This window comes from Carcharodon carcharias, chromosome 7 (genome assembly GCF_017639515.1).
Source record: "Carcharodon carcharias isolate sCarCar2 chromosome 7, sCarCar2.pri, whole genome shotgun sequence".
Classification (NCBI taxonomy): Eukaryota; Metazoa; Chordata; class Chondrichthyes; order Lamniformes; family Lamnidae; genus Carcharodon; species Carcharodon carcharias.
In genome coordinates this window covers 10,157,861-10,176,119 of record NC_054473.1, presented here as the reverse complement: position 1 = coordinate 10,176,119, position 18,259 = coordinate 10,157,861, and the positions used below count along the sequence as shown (strand labels likewise).

The window sequence follows — 18,259 nt, the reverse complement described above, 5'->3', positions numbered from 1 at the left end:
TAGGTAATTTTTTGTCAGAGAAGGACATTAAAGGATATGGAACCAAGGCAGATAAATGGAGTACCCCAAAATAAAAAAGTTCACCATGAGTCAACACATACCCAAGGATTTGTACTTCAGCAAATCTCCCCAACATGAGTAACATGTGGGGTTTTGGACCCCACCATTCCCCCGCATCTCAATGTCTCCATGCCCTATCACCGAGTTTTCAATGGAGATCATGCTTGTGGAAAAGTAGGAGAGAAAAATGTGGAAGAATTTAAAGAATGAAAAAGATGCACAGGATGGTCCACGATAGAAAATGCTTCCATGAAGCTATAACTTGTATAAAAACTTCAGGCGCTTTTGCATTACAAAGTGTTTGTCTGTCTTATGACATTACCATCATTGAATCCCCCACTATCAACATCCTGCAGGTTACCATTGACCTGAAATTGAACTGGACTAACCATATAAATACCACGGCCACAAGAGCAGGTCAGAGGCTAGGAATCCTGTGGCGTGTTACTCACCTCCTGATTCCCCAAAGCCTGTCCACCATCTACAAGGCAAAAGTCAGGAATGTGATGGATTACTCTCTACTTGCCTGGATGAGTGCAGCTCCAACAACACTCAAGAAGCTTGACACCATTGAGGACAAAGCACCCACTTGATTAGCACCACATCCATAAACATTCACTCCCTCCACCACTAATGCACAGTGGCAGGCGTGCAGATCATCTATAAGATGCACTGCAGGAACTCATCAAGCCTCCTTAGACAGTGCCTTCCAAACCAATGACCACTACCACCTAAAAGGACAAGGGCAGCAGACACATGAGAACACCACCACCAGCAAGTTCCCCTCCAAGCCACTCACCATCCCAACTTGGAAATATATCGCCATTCCTTCACTGTCGCTGGGTCAAAATCCTGCAACTCCCTCCCTAACAGCATTGTGGGTGGACTGCAGCAGTTCAAGAAGGCAGCTCACCACCACCTTGCCAAAGGCAATTGGGAATGGGGATTAAATGCTGGCCTAGCCAGCGAGGCCAAATCCCACGAACAAATAAAAACCTGCTCATGAGAACTATCCTGGTGATAGTGGATGTTTGAGGTGCGCAAATGCTGGCAATTTTGCAGCTCTGGTACCTGGCTGATCCCCAATGACGAACAGCATCCTGAGGAAACTTGAACTGCCACTCTCCTGCAACCAATGCGACAATACAAAAGTTCCCTTTAACTACTCCACAACTCGAGCCCATAATTTCAGCTGACACTCCCAGTACGGAGGGCATGCTGCATTGCTGGAGGTGTCATGAAAAACATTAAGCCAAAGTTCTGTTTGATAGTTCAAGTGGACCTTATAAAATTCCATGTTCTATTCAAAGAGGAGCAGGGGAGTTTGTTCTTCATTCCTCTCTTCACCACCACTCAAATTAACAGGTTAACTTGTCATTTTTTTAGACCAGTATGTTGAGGAACCGACTAAGGAACAGGCTATCCTGGATTTGGTATTGTGCATTAAGAAGGGGTTAATTAATAATCTTGTTGTGCTCCTTTAGGGAACAGTGACCATATCATGATAACATTCTTTATTAGAATGGAAAGTGAAGTAGTCCAATCTGAAACTAGGGTCCTAAATCTTAAAAAAGGAAACTACAAAGGTATGAGGCGTGAGTTGGCTAAGACAGATTGGGAAATTTCATTAAAAGGCATGATGGTGGAAAGCAATGGTTAATATTTAAGGAACAAATGTATGCATTGCAACAGTTATACATTCCTTTCTGGCGCAAAAACACAACAGGAAAAGCGGCCCAACCATGGCTAACGAAAGAAATTAAGGATTGTATTAGATCCATAGAGGAGTCAAATAAAGTTGCTCGAAAAAGTAGCAAGCCTGAGGATTGGGAGCAGTTTAGAATTCAGCAAAGGAGGACCAAGTGATTGATTAAGAGGGGGAAAATAGAGTATGAGAATAAACTTGCAAGGAACATAAAAGCAGACTCTAAAAGCTTCTATAAGTATGTAAAAAGAACAAAATTATTGAAGACAAATATAGGTCCCTTACAGGCTGAAATGGGAGAATTTATAACAGAAAACAAAGAAATGGCAGAGCAATTAAACAAATACTTTAGTTCTGTCTTCATGGAAGAAGACACAAATAACTTCCCAGAAATACTAGATTCCAAGGGTCTAGTGAGAAGGAGAAATTGAAGGAAATTAGTATTATTAAACAACAGTGCTGGTGAAATTAATGGGACTGAAAGCCGATAAATCCCCAGGGCCTGATAATCTACATCCCAGTGTTCTAAAGGAAGTGGCCACAGAAATAGAGGATGTGTAGGTTGTCATTTTCCAATATTTTGTAGGTTCTGGAACAGACCCGGCAGTTTGGAGGGTGGCAAATGTAACCCCACCTTTTAAAAAAGGAGGGAGAAAACAGTGAATCACATACCGGTTAGCCTAACCTCTATGGAAGGTAAAACGCTGGAGTCTATTATAAAGGACGTGATAACAGGACACTTAGAAAATATCTACAGATTAGACAAAGTCAACATGGATTTATGAAAGGGAAATCATGTTTGACAAACCTACTGGAGTTCTTTGAGGACATAACTAGCAGAATAGATGATGGAGAGCCAGTGGATGTGGTATATTTTGGTTTTCAGTAAGCTTTTGATAAAATCCCACATAAGAGGCTAATGTATAAAATTAAAGCACGTAGGATTGAAGGTAAAACATTGAGAACTGGTCAGCAGACAGGAGAGTAGGAATAAATGGGTCTTTTTCAGCGTGGCAGGCAGTGACTAGTGGGGTACCACAGGGATCAGTGCTTGGGCCCCAGCTATTCACAGTATATATCAATGATTTGGATGAGGGAACCAAATGTAATATTTCCAAATTTGCTGGTGACATAAAACTCAGTGGGAATGTGAGTGATGAGGAGGGTGTTAAGAGGCTTCAAGGCAACTTATGCAGGTTCAACGAGTGGGCAAATACAAGGCAGATGATTGTGAAGTTATCCACTTTGGTAGGAAAAACAGAATGTCAGAGTATTATTTCAATGGTGATAGATTGGGAAATGTTGATGTACAAAGGGACCTGGATGTCCTTGTACACCAATCACTGAGAGCAAGCATGCAGGTGCAGCAAGCAATTAAGAAGGCAAATGGTATGTTGGCCTTCATTGTGAGAGGACTTGAATACAGGGGCGAGGGTGTCTTACTGCAGCTGTACAGGGCCTTGGTGAGACCACACCTGGAGTATTGTGTGCAGTTTTAGTCTCCTTACCCAAGAAAGGATATACTTGCCATTAGAGGAAATGCAGCGAAGGTTCATCAGACTGATTCCTGGGATGGAAGGACTGTTGTATAAGGAGAGATTGGGCCTGTATTCACTGGGGTTTAGAAGAATGAGGGGAGATCTCATTGAAACATTTAAAATTCTGACAGGGATGATATTTCCTCTGGCGGGGGGAGGGGGGGGGCTCTAGAATGAGGGGTCACAATCTCAGAATACGAGGTAGATCATTTAGTACCGAGATGAGGAGAAACTTCTTCACTCAGAGGGTGGTGAACCTATGGAATTCTTTACCACAAAAGGCTGTGGAGGCCAAGTCACTGAATATATTTAAAGGAGGAAATAGATAGATTTCTGGACTCTAAACATGTCAAGGGATATGGGGAGAGTGCAGGAGTATGGCCTTGAGATAGAGGATCAGCCATGATCATATCAAATGGCGGAGAAGGCTCCAAGGGCTGAATGACCTACTCCTGCTCCTATTGTCCATGTTTCTATGTTTGTCATGTTGTTTTGTGTCGGATCTTATATTGCAAAAAAATGGCTGTCACATCCACCTGCGTAACAATAGTGGCTACTTTTCAAAGTTGTTCACTGCACGTGAAGTGTTTTGGAGCATTAGAGATTTTCGTTTTAAAAGAAAAATCACTCTTGGGATGCAGGCATTGCTGGCAAAGCCCATATTTATTGCCTTTTCTGAGTGTCTTTTGAGGTGGTGGTGGTGGTGAGCCATGCAGTGAAGGTGCACCAGTGAAGGTAACAGTGCTGTTAGGGAGGGAGTATTAGGAATTTACCCCAGAGAAGATGAAGGAATGGCCATATAAATTTTATATATTTGCTACACTTGTTCGGTGGAGATTGTGAGCTTGCGAGATTCTGGTGATGAGCTGCTGCAGATGCAGCAAAACGCTACCATAGATACAAGTGCATTTCCTTTAAAAGCCACCCATTCAAAATACACACCACAAATATCTCTGATGCTGAGGAATTTTTTTCCCCACAGGGTGGACCAGGCACTTGTTCCTTTATGAACTTCTTCAATTCCCAACGTTGTTTGTTCTCCTGCTGGTGAGAAATGTCTCACTCCTTATAAAATCAAATTGATGTCAATAAGTAGAAACTTCCAGCTACGCCTATGGCATTATCTCTCAGACTGCTCAGTTAGCCCTTTGTGTGCTCAGGATGGCTTCTGAAAAACACAGTCTGCTGATTCCTTTGGCAGTAGGTTTTGAGGTGGAGGGTGATTATGGAGAAGGGCCAAGTTCCTGTAAATTATCTCAGTTCTCTTTCCGCACATCACTGGGACTAAAAGTCTAAATTTTGTGATTAAACATCTCAGGAATGGGACTTCAACCCTAAACTTTATGACTCAGAGGCAAGAGTGCTATCAACTCAGGCACAGCTGAAAAAGGGCAGTTGAGCTCCTGGCATTTGGGAGTTCTCTTCATTGCCAATAATTATCACTGAAACAAAATGCAGATTATCTGGTCCTTATCACATTGGTGGGCAGTGAACCTTACTGCGTACAACTTGGCTGCCGTGTTTCTACTTTATGACTCTTATCTCTCCATAGAGTCAAGAATCCTTACAGCTTCCAAATATCTGCCCCAAAATACCCAACATATTACAAAGGTCAATCAAATCTTTAGTCGTGTGGCCAGAAACTTTAGTCTCCTGCATCCTCGTTGAGTAAAAACTAGTTCCAAAGGCATTTTTTAAAAAGAATTAAGTAACATGAAACTAACTCAGGGGTCAAATTTTATTTATGTTTGTGGCATCTTGCTGTACATAATTTGGCTGCCATATTTCCCTACATTACGAAGTGCAGTCGCTGAAGTAAAGTGCTTTGATGGCTGTGGAGTTCAGTGGACCGTCTCAAGGGTTTGAAAAGTGCCACAGAAAAGAAAGTTTGTTCGTATCAATATGACTTTAAAATGTGCAAAATACAGGTAAAAATAATGGATAATAAAAGTCAAAATAGAAAACGCAGAAGAGTGATTGCTGCAGGTCAGTCACACTCAAACCAAAAATCTCTTTCTGTCAGATGCCCATAGCTGTGCTTTTCCTCATTTTTCAATTTCCAGTAACAGGCGTAGTCTCTACATAAAACCATTGATATTAAATGAATTACATCAATTACAGTCATGAGGAGAGACTCAAAATTGATCTACATGCATTAGAGCAGAGGAGATTAAAGGGAATCTAAAATTCAAGTTCAAAAATTCAAAGAGTAAATAAATGTGGTGAACAAATACCTCAAGGTTAGCAAGGAAAGTATAAAAGGGGAATTCAGGAACAATTCTTTCATGCAAAAGGTTATTTGACCGTGAAAATTTAGAACTCCCTCCTCTTGGGGTCTGTTGATGCTGGAGTCACTTTGGGTTTTCAAGACAGATTGTTAAATGTTCATTGCGTAAGGGTATCAAGGAATATAGAGCAAAGGTGGGCAAACTGAACTGAGGTTCACATCAGCCATGATCTCACTGAATGGCAAGCAGAGCAGGCTCGAGGGTCTGAATAGCCACCTCCCGTTCCTCATATATTAACAACTCAAATAGTTTCTGAAGCAGAGATAATCATGACATTTAAAAGGGAATTAAATATACATCTAACAGTGAAAGCAGAGGAGGGAGCTGGGAAGTGGGATTAGAAGTAGTTAACTCTGGGAGCAGGAATGTCCACAGGTGGCACCGACTGGTCAAAATGACCTCCTTCTGTGCCAAGATTCAGGTTTTCTTTTCATTCATTCAATGGGATGTGGGCATCACTGGCTAGGACAGCATTTATTGCCCCTGCCTAATTGCCCTTGAGAAGATGGAAGTGAGCCACCATCTTGAACCGCTGCAGTCCATGTGGTGTAGGTGCAGCCACAATGCTGCTAGGAACGGAGTTCCAGGATTTTGACCCAGTGACAGGGAAGAAACGACAACATAGTTCCAAGTCAGAATGGTGTGTGGCTTGGACGGGAATTTGCAGATGGTGGTGTTCCCACGCATCTGCTGCCCTTGTCCTCCTAGGTAATAGACGTCATGGGTTTGGAAAGTGCTGTCGAAGGAGCCTTGGTGAGTTGCTGCAGTGCATCTTGTAGATGGTACACACTGCTGCTATTGTTCGTTGGTGATGGAGGGAGTGAACGTTGAAGATGGTGGATGTGGTGCCAATCAAGCGGGCTGCTTTGTCCTGGATGGTGCTGAGCTTCTTGAGTGTTGTTGGAGCTGCGCTCATCCAGGCAAGTGAAGACTATTCTATCACATTCCTGACTTGTGCTTTGTAGATGGTGGACAAGCTTTGGGGAGTCAGGAGGTGAGTTACTCGCCACAGAATTCCCAGACTCTGACCTGCTCTTGTAGCCACAGTATTTATATGGTTGGTCCAGTTCTGTTTCTGGTCAATGGTAACCCTCAGGATGTTGATAGTGGGGGATTCAGCAATGGTAATGCCATTGAATGTCAAGAGGAGATGGTTAGATTCTCTCCTGTTGGAGATGGGCACAGTAAACAAAAAGGTTAAAATTCTAAAAATATCTCTTGGCATAGCAATTACGGCTCTGAATATATGTTCTTATGCTTCTCAGTACAGATTGTAAGAAGTAGGAAGAGTAAGCCATACAGTCACTTGACCCTGCTTCAGCAATCAATAAGATCACGGCTGATCTTCTATCTCAATGCACTTTCCTAACCATTCCCCAGATCCCGGAATTTCCTGAATGCCCATAAATTTATTGACCTCACTCTTGACTGAGCATCCAAAGCTCTCTGGGATAGAAAATTCCAAAGATTCACAACCCTGAGTGAAGGATTTTCTCCTCATCTTTGTCCTAACTGATCATCCCTTTATCCTAAGACTATGAGTCTAGTTAAGACCATAATAAGACCACAAGACATAGGAGCAGAAAAAGGTCATTCGGCCCATCGAGTCTGCTCCACCATTCAATGAGACCATGGCAGATCTGATAATACTCAACTCCAATTGCCTGTCTTTTCCTCATAACCCTTGATTCCCTTACTGATTAAAATATGTCTATCTCAGCCTTGAATATACTTAACGACCCAGCCTCTACAGCACTCTGCGGTAAAGAATTCCACAGATTCACTACCCTCAGAAGAAATTCCCCCTCATCACGGTCTTAAATGGGTGACCCCTTACTCTGAGATTGTGCCCTCTGGTCCTAGACTCTCCCACAAGGAGAAACAACCTCTCAGCATCTACCCTATTAAGCTCCCGAAGAATCTTATATGTTTCAATAAGGTCACCTCTCATTCTTCTAAACTCCAATGTGTACAGGCCCAACCTACTCAACCTCTCCTCATAAGAAAATCCCTCTATGCCTGGGATCAACCTAGTGAACCTTCTCCAGACTGCCTCCAATGCCAGTATATGTTTCCTTAGATAAAGGGACCAAAATTGTTCACAGTATTCTAATTGTGGTCTAACTAGTGCCTTGTATAATTTTAGCAAGACTTCCCTTTTTGTATACTCCATTCCCTTTGAAATAAAGGCAACATTCCATTTGCCTTCCCAATTACCTGTTGAACTTGTATGTTAGCTTTTTGGGATTCATGCACAAGGACTCCCAGATCCCTGTGTGCTGCAGCCTTCTGTCGTCTTTCTCCATTTAAATAATATTTAGCTCCTCTATTCTTCCTGCCAAAGTACATAACCTCACATTTTCCTACGTTATATTCCACCTGCCAAGTTTTTGCCCACTCACTTAACCTGTCTATATCCCTCTGTAGACTCTTTGTGTCAACCTCACCACCTGCCTTCCCACCTGCTTTTGTGTCATCCGCACACTTGGCGATAGTACATTCACTTCATCGAAGTCTAATATGTATTGTAAATAATTGAGGCCCTGGCACTGATCCCTGTGGCACTCCAGTCGTTACAGGTTGTCATCTCGAAAATGCCCCCCTTATTCCAGCTCTCTGTCTTCTATTAGTTAGCCAATCCTCTATCCATACTAATAAACTACCCCCAACTCCATAGGCTCTCATCTTATCAAGTAGCCTTATGTGCGGTATCTTATCGAATGCCTTTTGGAAATCCAAATATGTTACATCTACTGATGCCCCTTATTCTATTCTGCTTGTTACTTCCTCAAAGAATTCTAATAAATTTGTTAGGTATGACTTCCCCTTCATGAAGCCATGCTGACTCTGCTCAATTAGATTATGTATTTCTAAATGCTCTGCCATTGCATCCTTTATAATAGACTCCAACATTTTCCTAATGTCAGACACTAAGCTAACTGGCCTATAGTTACTGTTTTCTGTCTCCCTCTCTTTCTGAATAAGTTCTAGGCTCTCCAACCAGAGGGAAACAGCCTCTCAGCATCCACCCTGCCAGCCCTCTCAGAATCTCATACGTTTCAATGAGATCACACATCATTCTTTTAAACTCCTAAGATTATAGACCCATGTTACACAAATAATTATACTGTACTGCAGCTGCAGCAGTCAGCATCCTATTTATATGGGTCTCTTGTGAAGCGTGTGCTCCAAGGCACTCAGAACCATCTGTTCTCACAAGCTTCCAGTCGCTTGTCATTTTAATTCTACATCCCGCTCCAACCTCTCTGTGTCGGCCTCCTACATGGTTCCAATGCATCACAAGGGGCAGCACCACTTTTCCTGACTTGGAACTTTGACAGCCTTCAGTGCTCAAACACTGGGCTCAACCATCATAGATCAAACTGCTCCATTAATTCAGACAGCAGGATCTGCTAAAACCATTTACACATGCTTTGGACACATCTTTTTCTTCCTTATTATCCCAATACCCACCCCCCTATCACCCAGTTATTTAATCACAGACTTTTCCTTTTTCTTTCATGGAGTATGGGCATCACTGGCAAGGCCAACATTTGTTGCCCATCCCTAATTGTACTTGAGAAGGTGGTGAGCTGCCTTCTTGAACCGCTGCAGTCCATGTGGTGTAGGTACACCCACAGTGCTGTTAGGGAGGGAGTTCCAGGGTTTCGACGCAGCCTCAGTGAAGAAATGATGATATAGTTCCAAGTCAGGATGGTTTGGGGCTTGGAGGACAACTTGTAGGTGCTGGTGGTGTTCCCATGCATCTGTTGCCCTTGTCTTTCTAGATAGTCAAGGCTGCGGGTTTGGAAGGTGAGTTGCTGCAGTGCATCTTGTACATGGTACACAGTGCTGTCACTCTGCGTGGTGGAGGGAATGAACGTTGAAGGTGTGGATAGGGTTCCAACCAAACAGGCTGCTTTGTCCTGGATTGTGTCAAGCTTCTCGAGTGTTGTTGACCCCGCACTCATCCAAGCAAGTGGAAAGTATTCCATCACACTCCTGACTTGTGGAATACTCTCCACTTTCCTCTCCCGCCTTTGTATTTGCTTATAAACGCTAATTTCTTCCTGTTCTGATGAAAGGTCACCTGAAACATTAATTCTTATTTCTCTCTCTACACAAACTGATGACTTGCTGAGTGCTTTCCAGCATTTTCTGCTTTTATTTCAAGATTTCCAGCATCTGTAGTATTTTGCTTTAGTCAACAGACTCAGGTAAGTTTCTATATTTGCAGAAGAGATCTCTGACCTTATAGCTGCTGTTCTATCGAGGTCTGAAGGGTCCTAGTGCTGTCAGCTACCATGGTGTCAGTCTCCCTGGTAGTCAGCCTTAGAGAAGGTTTATGTCGGAACCAGCAAGCATGCCGAAGCCAGGCATCATGAAGCAACAGTCCAAACAATCCACTTCAAGGCAACAGAGGAGGCTCAGGAAATAACCACACACAAAAGGGTGGCATGTTATCAAGATACTTTAAGAAAAAAACAAGCTGTTTCTCCCTTGTTGAACTAGAAAGGGAAGAGGAAGTTCTGATAAAATGTAATTGATCTTAAGTTTCTTTCTCCACAGATGCTGCCAGGCTTGCTGAGTATTTTATTTCAGATTTCCAGTGTCTACAGGTTTTGCATTTGTAAGAGGAGATGTGAAAAACATGACTGCCTCTCTCTCTTTTTCTCAACCTGTGCCAAGTTCTCCATTTCAGTCAACAACTTGAAATATGTGCATCAGGTCACTCAGGAGTTTCAGAGAGATCAATTCAAATCTTTAAAGGTGTTAGCTATATCTTACTGGGTAGCACTTTCACCTCAGAAGGCTGCGAGTTTAAGTACCACTCTATAGGCTTGAGCCCATAATCCAGGTTAACGCTCCCAGTGCGGTATTGAGGGAGTGCTGCAGTCAGGGGTGTGGTCTTTTGGACAAGTTGTGAAACCAAAGCCCCGTCTGCCCTCTCAAGTAGATGCACCATAGTGCTTTACAGCTAATAGAGTACTTTTCAAGTATAGTCACTGTTGTAATGTAGGAGATGAGGCAGTCGATCATTGTACAGCAAGCTCCTACAAACAGCAATGAAGTAAGTGACCAGATAATCTATTTCAGTATGATGTTTGAGGAATAAATGTTGACCAGAACACCATGAGACCTCAAATAAAAACAGAAAATGCTGAAATAATACGAAGCAGGTCTCGCAGCATCTGTGGAGAGAGAAACAGTTAATGTTTCAAGTCTAATATGACTCTTCATCAGAGGTATTCACCAAGAGATGTCCCCTGCTCTTCTTTGGAATAACACCATGGGATCTTTTACATCCACTTGACAGGGCAGACTGGACCTCCATTTAATATGTCACCCAAAAGACGGCAAATATGACAGTGCAGCTCGCCCGCAGTGCCACACTCAACAGCCTAGATATTGCGCTTAAGTCATTGAATTGGGTCTCCAGAGCTGATGGTCAAGACAGCTGAAGGCACTGCCAGCAATGGTGGGAAGACACACAAGAGAGGCCAGTACTGGAGGAACGCAGTATCAATGTCTTCAATGCAGTGGAGCTAAGTGGTGGGCAGCGGGGGTGGTGAGAGGTACAGAAAGTAAAAAGAAGAGATGACCTGAAGCCGTGTGAGGGATCTGTGCAGTGGCTCAAGTGTTTCTAACTGGATTCCAATTGCCAGGGCATCTTGCAGTTATCTCATACGTCACACACCAGTTTGCTAATGCACTGCAGGAGACTTACCAGTATGTAGAATGTAGTGAAGATGGGACTAGATGTGGCCCGAATCTTTGCTCTTGCGGATGGAAGCTTCCAGAGCAAAAACGCAAAGAAAAGCACATTGGGGATAAGCAGGAAGACATCCCAGAATCGAACTCTGTTAGGAAATGGTGGTGAAAAAAAATCCATTAGAAAAGATGTGAAACTCACACACACACAACTTTCCAACAACATCTTGCATTTATATAGCAATTTTAAAGTGGTAAAACATCCCAAAATGCAGCACAGAAGCGTTAGCAAATTAAGTTTGACACTAAGCCATATAAGGAGATATTAGGGCAGTTTGGTCAAGGAGATAGGTTTCAAGAAGCATCTTAAAAGAGGAGCAAGAGAGAGAGGCAGAGAAGTTTAAAGAGGGAACTCCAGAGCTCAGGGCCCCAGCGGGTAAAGTTGGGGCCACCAACAATGGGGCAAAGGAGAATCAGGGATATGCAGAGGCCAAGACTGGAGGAGTGCAGATATTGCAGAACATTGTAGGGCTTGAGGTGGTTACAGAAATAAGGAGAGGCGAAACTGTGGAAGGATTTGAAAAGGAGTGTAAGGAAAAAAAAATTAACTTCTTTAATTTTACTAAAGTTTGACCAAGCTAAAATATTGTAGACAGCCACTATCTGATTGAATGGCAGAATGGGTTTGGGGGCTGAATGGCCTACTCCCACAAAGAAACATCCAGCTCCTCTCAATACTCCAGTCCCTGCCAAAATGTAAACTTCTTTTCGTGAGAGGAGGTCGAGGTTGTAATCTACACGGACTTGCAAAAGGCATTTGATAAAGTGCCACCTAACACGCTTATCGGCAAAGTCAAAGCACATGGAATAAAAGGGACAGTGGCAACATGGAGACCAAGTTGGCTGAGTGACAGGAAACAGAATAGTGGTGAACAGTTGTTTTTGGGACCGGAGGAGGGTATACAGTGGTGCTCCCCAGGAGTCGCTACTAGGACCTCAACTTTTCTTGGTCTATAATGACACAGACTTGAGTGTTCAGGGCACAATTTAAAAATCTGCTAAGGTCACCAAACTTGGAAGTATTGCGGACTGTGAGGAGATAGTGAAGACACTTCAAAAAGACTGGTGAAATGGGCAGGCTGGTGAAATGGGCAGACACAACATATGTAATTTAATGGAGAGAAATGCAAAATGATAAATTTTGGTAGAAGAGTGAACAAAGGCAATGTAAAATAAAGAGAACAATTCCACAAGGAGTGCAGGAGCAGTGAGGCCTGGGGGTATATGTGCATAAATCAGTAAAAGTAGTAAATCAAGTTGAGAAAGTGATTTGAAAAAGCAAAGAGGGTTCTGAGCTTTACAAATAGGGGCACTGAATACAAAAGCAAGGTAATTATGGTGTAATGAAAACAAAAAATGCTGGAAAAACTCAGCTGGTCTGACAGCATCTGTGGAGAGAGAGAGAGATAACGTTTCGAGTCCATATGACTCTTTCACCATAATCAGAGTCATACAGGGGACTCGAAATCTGTCTCTCTCTCCACAGATGCTGTCAGACCTACTGAGTTTTTCCAGCATTTTTTGTTTTCGTTTCAGATTTCCAGCATCTGCAGTATTTTACCTTTATTTTTATGCCTGTAGGTATGGTGAACCATTTTAAAGCTGTGTTCAGCTTCAACAGGAGAACTGTATCCAATTTTGCGCACCACCCTTTCGGAATATGTGAAGGCATTGGGATATAGAAAGATTTACAAACCAGGGGTGAGGAACTTCAGTTACATGGATAGGTAGGAAAAGCTGGAACTGTTCTGTTTGGAGAAGATAGGGTTAAAAGGTGATGTGATAGAAGTGTTCAAAATCATGAGGGGCCTGGACAAAGTAGATAGAGAGAAACTGCTCCCATTGGCAGAAAGTGAATGGCAAATAACCAAAGGCAACATGAGGAACAATATTTTTTTTAAACGCAGCGAGTGTTTACAATTGGGAATGCACAGCAAGAGGGAGTGGTGGAGACAAATTCAATAATGGTTTTCAAAAGGGAATTGGATAGTTCTCTGAAGAGAAAAGTTTTGCAAGGCTACAAGGAATGGGACTAGCTGAGTTGTTCTTCCAAAGGGCCAGCATGGACATGAGAGCCCATATGGGCACCTTCTGTGCTGGAACCATTCTATGATTCTTACACAGTGGTGGCATTTCCTCACCCTCAAGCTCTACTATGTTAAAGAAAGAAAGATTTTGCATTTATATATCATCTCTCACAACCTCAGAACGTCCCAAAGCGCTTTGCAGCCAATGAAACACATTCGAGTTTAGTCACTGAATATGATGTAGGAAACACAATAGCCAATCTGCACACCACAAGCTCCCACAAGCAGCAATGGGCAGATAAGTTGCTTTTTTAATGATATTGATTGAGTGATAAATACCAGGACACTGGGGAGAATTCATCTGCTCTTTGAAATAATGCTGTGTGGATCTTTTGCTTCCACCCGAGAGGCCAGACGGGGTCTCAGTTTAACGCCTCACCCAAAAGATGGCTCCAACAAAATGCAGCACTCCCTCAGTACTGCACTGGGAAAATTAGCATGCATTTTTGTGCTCACCAGTACACTTCCCTTTAGTTGGGAAGACAGAATCTTGTGCACTGTAGAGCTATGCCCCATGGATACTACAAGGAACGCACATGCACTAACACACAACAGCAGCATGTTTGCCCCCTGGTCTGACTGGAGTCTCAATATTTCCCCCCAACCCAGGTGGGGAAAAGAAAAGTGATCAGTTTGGGGTTTACTACTAATCAGTATGCATCACACTCATGGTCAAGTGAGCCTCAACGTAGGGGCAGGGGACAGGAATATGATGCCCTGTTTTGCTGAACAGCTAGTAAAAACTCACTATTTGGACCCCTGTGTGATGGTCGAGGGGGCTGCTAGCAACTATGGAATCACACAACAGCATAAATTTGTGTCTTTAGGAGAGGCGGCAGGGTAGCAAGCGGAAAGCATGATCTAAAGAAGTGTAGACCAAGTGAAGAGTTAAAATCGAGTCTGCAAGCTGAATGTGCATTCACCAGAGAACAACTTTATTATCCCGCATTAATAAATTTTAAGGTTCTAGATTCAGTTTCTAAGAAGCAAACCATAAAGACTACACACAGCAGTGTTTGAGCTTTGCAGTTCAGCACGGTTTTCCCCTGGTCTCCTGGGTGATTACAACACAAATCAATTCTAATATTCATTAAATGAAATTGAGTTCACAGAAAGAATCATGTTCAAGTGCAATTCAATTAGCTCATCAGGCAGCCTGTGGGTTGGTTTATTAAACAGCTGCTGTCTAAGACGAATGCTGCTCTCCCCAACACCACTGCTGAGCTGAATTGGCTGGTCTGAGTCAGGGGTTAGCACTCAAGGTTGGGCAAGTAGCCTCAAATGCCCTGATCAACAGCTGGTGATACCCCTGGAGGATGCGCTTTAAATTGGGGCTTGTAAACAATCCAGAAGTCGTTGAACCTTAAAATAACTGATTCTTTCAACGTATTTTCTCATGTTCAAATTTTCAGCAAGTTATATTGGTTGAAGAGCATGGGAAGTAGGAGCATGAGTGGGGCCATATGGTCCCATTCAACAAGATAATGGCGGAACTTTTACATCAAATCTACTTTCCTGCCCTATCCCCTTATCCCTTGTTTTCCTTAGTATCCACAAATCTATCGATTTCTATCTTGAATATACAGAAGGACTGAGCATCCACAGCTCTCAGGTAGAGAATTCCAAAGATTCACAACCCTTTGGGTGAAGACATTTTTCTTCATCTCAGTCCTAAATGGCTGACCCCCTTACACAGAGACTACGTTCTAGGTTCCTGGTTCTTACCCTGGTTCTAGGTACTCCAGAGCAAACAGCCTCTCAGCACCTACCCTGTCAAGCCCTCTAGAGATCAGATGTTTTCTGTTGTTTAACAGCTCCAGGTTCTTAGTTCTGCAATGAGGACAATGAACAATCTTGCCCCTTTATCCTAACATGCTGTCACTTAGCCACAAGAGTAAATTAAACATTCCCCTCTCCACCTAGCCCTGAGTATGCCATCTTAAATATCTGGAAGGGCATCACAACCCACTGGTTTTTAGATTGCTCACTATCCTTCACCTCAAATGTAGGTTCAAGGACCAGGAAATAGAGATATTTGATCAATAAAAATGTAAGAACATAAGAAATAGGAGCAGGAGAAGGCCATTCAATAAGATCATCATCTATCTTCTACCTCAGCTACATTTTCCTGCACTATCCCCATATTCCTTGATTGCCTTAGTATCCAAAAATTTGTATATCTCTTAACTTGAATAGATTCAGTGACTGAGCATCTATAGTAATACAACCTATTGCATGCAGTGCCTGTGGGATCAAGGTCAGTCACTCACAGGACACAGCTAGGCTTCTCTCCACCACTTGCAATAGTCCGGGGTCAGAGGTACAAAGTTTCTAAAATGCAGCAGTGTCAGCTTGATCAGTGGTTAAGCCATTAACCATCAGTCAATTCACAGCTCCACTAATATCTTTTTTTTTAGGTGTATTACACTTTGGATGTTCCCCATGCATGAGTGCTCACTCTGATTCTCTGCAACCTTTAACTCTCCCCTCTTTGGATTCTTCGCCAACCACCCTGGAATCTACTCGGAAATGCACTGCTCATGGGATGGGCAATAAATATCCGTCAGTGACACAGGACAACGCTTACTTGCTGTGGGTAGGATGTTCCTTACTTTTACAAAGTTCAACTATTCAATAAAATTACAATTGCTATCATCCATATGAAAGAGAAATAAAAACACAATACTACCATGGATATTAACTTTCAAAGTCATAGAATAATAAAACTGCTCAATTTTGAAGCCTAGCTTACTCAGTTAAATGCATGAAAAAAATTACAATGGATTCCTTAAATTAACTTTGCTGAGAATGTGGTAATTGACTGTACACAGCTTTATGTAAAATAGTCTTATTCAACCATAACAATTACGCTATTCCACCTATATAATGAACAAAAGGTCCAGCTCAGGACACCATGCAACTAAAATCATATTACACAGGAGGAAACAAATCTTGCTTGACTTTGGAAGTGCTGCCCAAACATGTTTAGCAGGAGGTGAGGAAGCTAATTTCCATGAATTGATTGGATGATATGCACCATGCTGAACTGGATGTGACTGAAAACCAATCTTCACACTCTCCCAGAAAAACATATTCAAGGTGACAATATCCACCGTGAATAGATTTTCTGAGGCCCTTGCTGCACTATATTGCTGCACAAGTCTCTCTGATTTATGGAATGGCACAGATAGCTGGTGGAAAGCACAACGTTTCAAATAGCAGATTACAAAATAAGTCCAAAGGACATTGTGCATCAGTACCTTGCCCCTTTTTCTTTTTAATTTGCTCATGGAATGTGGGCATTGCTGGCTGGGCCAGCATTTATTGCCCATCCCTAACTGCCCTTGAGAAGTGAGTGGCTTGCCTGGCCATTTCAAAGGGTATTTAAGAATCAACCACATTGCTGTGGGTCTGGAGTCCTCTCAGTTCCGTGGAGTTGTCTGATGGGTTAGCAATCTCATCAGGTTGCACTTTAGGTTTTGACCCACCACCAACATCCCCTCCATCCCCTCACACTACCTAATGCACAGGGTCAGAACCTCAAGTAAAGATGAACAGCAAGACTTTCAAAAAGGAAAGAAAACTCAATTCAAATTTGATGCGATGGTTTTCAGAAAAGCCCAGCAGACACATTTCTTTAAAGTCAATGGTTCAAGGTTGAGTGAAATCACACTTAACAATTTCACTTTTCCTCCCACTCCTAATTTAACAACAAAAAAAATCAAGTCTTTGCCCTTTCTTCAACTCATGTAACTAATGCGAACCAACACAATTCAGGCTGATTTTTCTTTTCAGTAAAAAATACTAACCTGGCAGGGGTGTGGGAACTAAGATAATATGAAAACCCTTTGACTCAGGAGACTGGAAAATTGCAAATGTTACACCTTTGTTTAAAAAAGGGGGTAAAAATAGGCCCAGCAACTCCAAGTTTAACCTCAGAGATGGGAAAATATTTAGGAATGATAATTCAGGACAAAATTAATAAGTCACTTAGGAAAATGCAGGAAAGCCAGGGGGTTTTTAAGTGAGGTTTAACAGAGAGTTGATGAAGGTAATGCTGTTGACATGGACTTCCAAAAGGCAGTTGATTAAGTGCCACATAACAGATATGTGAGCGCAGTTGGAGGTCATGGAATAAAACCAGAGGACATAGATAATTGGCAAAAAAAGCAATGGCAACATGAGGAAAACTTTTTTTCACAAGGTGAGTGTTTAGGATCTGGAATTTACTGCCTGAGAGTGTGGCAGAGGTAGTGTCAATTAAGACTTTAAAGGAATTGGATCATTATCTGAAATGGAAAAAATTGCACGGCTATGGGCAAAAGACAAGGAACCAGTATTAGGTAAATTTCCTCCTTCAGAGGGCCAGCACAGACATGATGTGCCAAATGGCCTCCTTCTGTGCTGTAACCATTCTATGATTAATGCTGATCTTGCTAGCGATGCTCATGTCTCACAGATGAATATTTTAAAAAAACCTCTCACACTTGCCACTGCTGTGCTGAAGAGTCTGGATAGTCCACTTGTGTGACGTATGTTTTGACCTAATTTAATCTAACAGCACTCTAACTCATCTACTTATAAAATTATATATAAACCAGACTGCTGCTCCAAGACAGCAGTGAGGGAGTGCTGCAATGTCACAGGTGTCACCTTTTGAAGGCCCCATCTGCCTCTCAGAATCTATGGCAGTATTTCGAAGGAGAGTGGAGGGGCTCTCCTCTGTGTCCCAGCCAATGTTTATTCATTAACCAACAGCACTAAGGAACAGATGATGACCTAGTCTCTACAGGGCTTGCTTTGCACAAA

General features: G+C 42.5%; 1 protein-coding gene across 1 annotated transcript in view; it reads right to left on the bottom strand.

Annotated features, from left to right (window-relative positions):
- The window catches only part of tpra1 (transmembrane protein, adipocyte asscociated 1), a 56,112-nt gene that overhangs the window by 20,779 nt on the left and 17,074 nt on the right, over positions 1-18,259 (bottom strand). The window contains exon 3 of the mRNA XM_041191865.1: positions 11,320-11,452. Within this exon, the coding sequence (XP_041047799.1) occupies positions 11,320-11,452 (133 nt within the window). The remainder of the gene's footprint in view (positions 1-11,319; positions 11,453-18,259) is intronic.